Raw genomic sequence first — 3,517 nt, 5'->3', positions numbered from 1 at the left:
CAGGATGGTCTCGATCTCCTGACCTCGTGATCCGCCCGTCTCGGCCTCCCAAAGTGCTGGGATTACAGGCGTGAGCCACCGCGCCCGGCCAAGACCAAGTGTTTTATGACCCACTTACAAAAATTAAGTTCAGTGCACGAGTAAGACCCCATCTGCAAGAGCACAACAGTGATCAAAGGTCCTGCCGCCTGGGTAAGGAAAAAAAAGACCGACCAGAGTAGGGGAGAGTGACGGTTTAGGTTTAGCTGGTTTGTTTATCTGGTTTAGGTTTATCTGGTTCGTGTTTAGCTGGTTTAGGTTTAGCTGGTTTGTTTAGGTAGTTTGTGTTTAGCTGGTTTAGATTTAGCTGGTTTAAGTTTAGCTGGTTTAGGTTTACCTGGTTTACGTTTTTCTGGTTTAGGTTTAGCTGATTTGTGTTTAGTTGGTTTAAGTTTAGCTGGCTTAGGGCATGATCTTGGCTCACAGCAGCCTCCTGGGTTCAAGTGATTTTCATGCCTCTGCCTCCCGAATAGCTGGCATTACAGGTGCCCGCCACCATGCCAGGCTAATTTTTGTATTTTTAGTAGAGATGGGGTTTCACCATGTTGGCCAGGCTGGTCTCGAACTCCTGATCTCAGGTGATGTGCCTGCCTCAGCCTCCCAAAGTGCTGGGATTACAGGCATGAGCCACCACGCCCGGCCCAGAGTCCCTTTCTTCTGTCTCGTGCCCCTCAGAGTTCTGTTCTAGCACAGTAGTATCTGCGAGCATCACCTGGGGCCTGTGGGAGGCAGGCATGCGGGGCCCACCTGCACATCGGATCCAGCAGGTTTACTTTACTGGTTTAGTTTAGTTTACTGTTTTAGTTTAGCTGGTTCACATTTATCTGGTTTAGGTTTAGCTGGTTTGTGTTTAGCTGGTTTAGGTTTAGCTGGTTTGTGTTTAGCTGGTTTAGGTGTAGCTGGCTTAGGTTCAGCTGGTTGGTAGGGTCAGTGGGCAGCAGGTTGCCCCAGGCTCTGCCCTTGACGACGCAGCGAACTCAGTTCCAGGAAGAGGCCGACTCGGTCAGCCAGACCCTGACGAAGCTCAACTCTAACTTGGATGCCAAGTACAGCCCTGCACCTGGGGGCCCCCCTGGCGCCCCCACAGAGCTGCTGCAACAGCTGGAGGTGAGACAACCCCACCAGGCCATCTGCACCCCACTTCTGGGAATTGGTCCTGTCCATCTTTCTGGGCCTCACCCCTTCTGCCTCGGTACCTAGTCCTATCCCAGGCCCTGGCCTGGGTGCTGGCGGGGGGGTCTGCTCTAGCAGGAGGCTGGCCAGGTACCAGCAAGCCCCTCCCACCTCTGGATGTCAGTTTCCTCATTTGCAGTGGGACAAGGGCAGCCTGGGAGAGCTCTGAGGCTCCTCTAGCTTCTGCTCGGAGGCCTGGGTGGTGCTGTGCCATCCCCCTCCCTGCAACTAGCAGATCCCAGGATCCTAGGCCCCCAGAGAGGGGCTCCTTTTACTTTGCTGACTTAGAGACCCCTGCCTTCATGAAGGCCAGCCTCTGGTCCTTTGGAAGGACAGGTATGGTGTGGCCAGCCCCCAGTGCAGCCTGGCCTGAGTCCCCACTGCCTGGGCCCCTGGCAGGCAGAGGAGAAACAGCTGGCCATCACTGAGAGAGCCACTGGGGACCTGCAGCGGCGAAGCCGGGATGTGGCCCCTCTGCCACAGCGAAGAAACCCACCTCAGCAGCCACTGCACGTGGACAGCATCTGCGACTGGGACTCCGGAGAAGTGTGAACTCCCCCACCTCACCCCTGCCGCCATCCAGCCCCTCCCAGCCCATCCCCTGCCCCTGCCCAAGCCCATCCCTGCTCCATCCCCTGCTGTCTCCTGCTCCCATGTCTGCCCTACTCCTTCCCTTGACCCAGACCCTCCTCTCTCCAAGTCCTGTCCTGCCTCTTTCCTACCCCAGCACCTCCCACCCTACTCTTGTCCCTGTTCTAGCTGCTGTCCCCATTTGTCTCTATCCCCAGCCCCTACTCTGCCCTAGCCTTGGCCCCCTGCCCCGCCCCAGCCTTGGCCCCCTGCCCCTGAGCTCGCAGGAGCCACTCCCTTTCTGTGCCCCCAGGTGCAGCTGCTGCGGGGTGAGCGGTATAAGCTGATAGATAACACTGACCCACACACCTGGGTCGTGCAGGGCCCTGGTGGGGAGACCAAGCGTTCTCCCGCCGCCTGCTTCTGCATCCCGGCACCTGACCCTGACTCCGTGGCCAGGGCCTCCCGGTAGGTCTGTGTAGGGTTACTCAGGGGCAGGCTGTGGCAGAGCAGGCTGGCCCTATGCTGTCCAAGGCCATGGCCCGGCAGACCCCTGCTCAAAGGCCGGCCTTCACCTGCAGCTGCGTCTACTGGGGCTGGGGAGGGAGAGAGGCAGAGTGGGGACCTCCTTATCCGACCCCCTCTTCGTTCTAGGCTGGCCTCGGAGCTGCAGGCCCTGAAGCAGAAATTGGCCACAGTCCAGAGCCGCCTGAAGGCCAGCGCTGCAGAGTCTGTTCGGCCCAGCCAGCAGGGTACCCAGGGTGGCCCGGGGAGGGGTGGCTGTGGGGCTGGAGGGAGTAGATTCCAACTTCCGACTGGTCTGTGATGGGCAGGGGTTGTCTTGCGTTAGGGACCACCACTCTGGGGATTTCTTCTCTGGGGTGGCCCTGCCATCCCCTCCACCCTACCCTGACAGGATCCTCTGTGGGCACCTGGTGGGGGCACCCATCTGGCAGTCAGGAGATAGGCCCTGGGCCCTCACCAGCACCTCTGCCCCCAGCTCCATCTGGCTCGGCCCCAGCCAACCCACAGGCCCAGAAGCTCCTGACACAGATGACCCGGCTGGATGGGGACCTGGGACAGATAGAGAAGCAGCTGCTGGCCTGGGCACGGGCCCCGCTGAGCCGCACCACACCCCTGGAGGACCTGAAGGGCCGCATCCACAGCCACGAGGTGGGTGAGCGGCGGGCAGGGGCAGCTGGGATGGAAAGCGGCCTGGCCCTGATGCTCACACTTGAGGGAAGGGAGGCAAGTGCAGGAGCAGCGGCTGGGACGGAGGTGGAGAAGGGAGTGGACGGACCTGGGCTCAAACAAACTGGTTCCCCTCCTGGCTCCTCCACTGACCAGCTCCGTGATCTTGGACTACATCATTCTCTGGGCCTTGGTTTCCTCATCCCTGAAGCAGATATAATAATGCCCAGCTCACCTGATCATTCAGGAAGGTTCCAGTAGGGCCCAATGTCATCACCCCCAGGAAGTGTTCTGGCGAAGCTCCTGAAATAGCAAGGGAGCCTGGAGAATCTTAGGAAGAGACGTCCCCTGGCTGCAAGGGGGAGCCTTCCTGGGGAGGTTGCAGCGTTGTGTAAACTCCTTACCCAAGAACAGCAAGCTGTCTGCCACGTGGACTCAACACTCCCGGAAGTGCTCAAAGTGAAACCCACACCGGGCCACAGTCTGGGTTATCCTTCCAAACCAGTTTCTTTTCTTTTCTTGAGACAAAGTCTCTCTCTATCAC

General features: G+C 58.9%; 1 protein-coding gene across 2 annotated transcripts in view; it reads left to right on the top strand.

Annotated features, from left to right (window-relative positions):
• EVPL (envoplakin) overlaps positions 1-3,517 on the top strand; it is a 21,128-nt gene that overhangs the window by 7,266 nt on the left and 10,345 nt on the right. The window contains exons 10-14 of one of the 2 annotated variants that reach the window (XM_011982475.1): positions 1,021-1,146; positions 1,612-1,758; positions 2,096-2,250; positions 2,437-2,534; positions 2,783-2,955. In XM_011982475.1, the coding sequence (XP_011837865.1) occupies positions 1,021-1,146; positions 1,612-1,758; positions 2,096-2,250; positions 2,437-2,534; positions 2,783-2,955 (699 nt within the window). Of the gene's footprint in view, positions 1-1,020; positions 1,147-1,611; positions 1,759-2,095; positions 2,251-2,436; positions 2,601-2,782; positions 2,956-3,517 lie in introns of both variants that reach the window. The other variant, XM_011982385.1, reaches the window with a different exon arrangement.

This window comes from Mandrillus leucophaeus, unplaced genomic scaffold, assembly GCF_000951045.1.
Source record: "Mandrillus leucophaeus isolate KB7577 unplaced genomic scaffold, Mleu.le_1.0 Scaffold1, whole genome shotgun sequence".
Taxonomy (NCBI): domain Eukaryota; kingdom Metazoa; phylum Chordata; class Mammalia; order Primates; family Cercopithecidae; genus Mandrillus; species Mandrillus leucophaeus.
The sequence above is the reverse complement of the archived record's forward strand: the minus strand, read 5'-3'. Positions and strand labels throughout refer to the sequence as shown.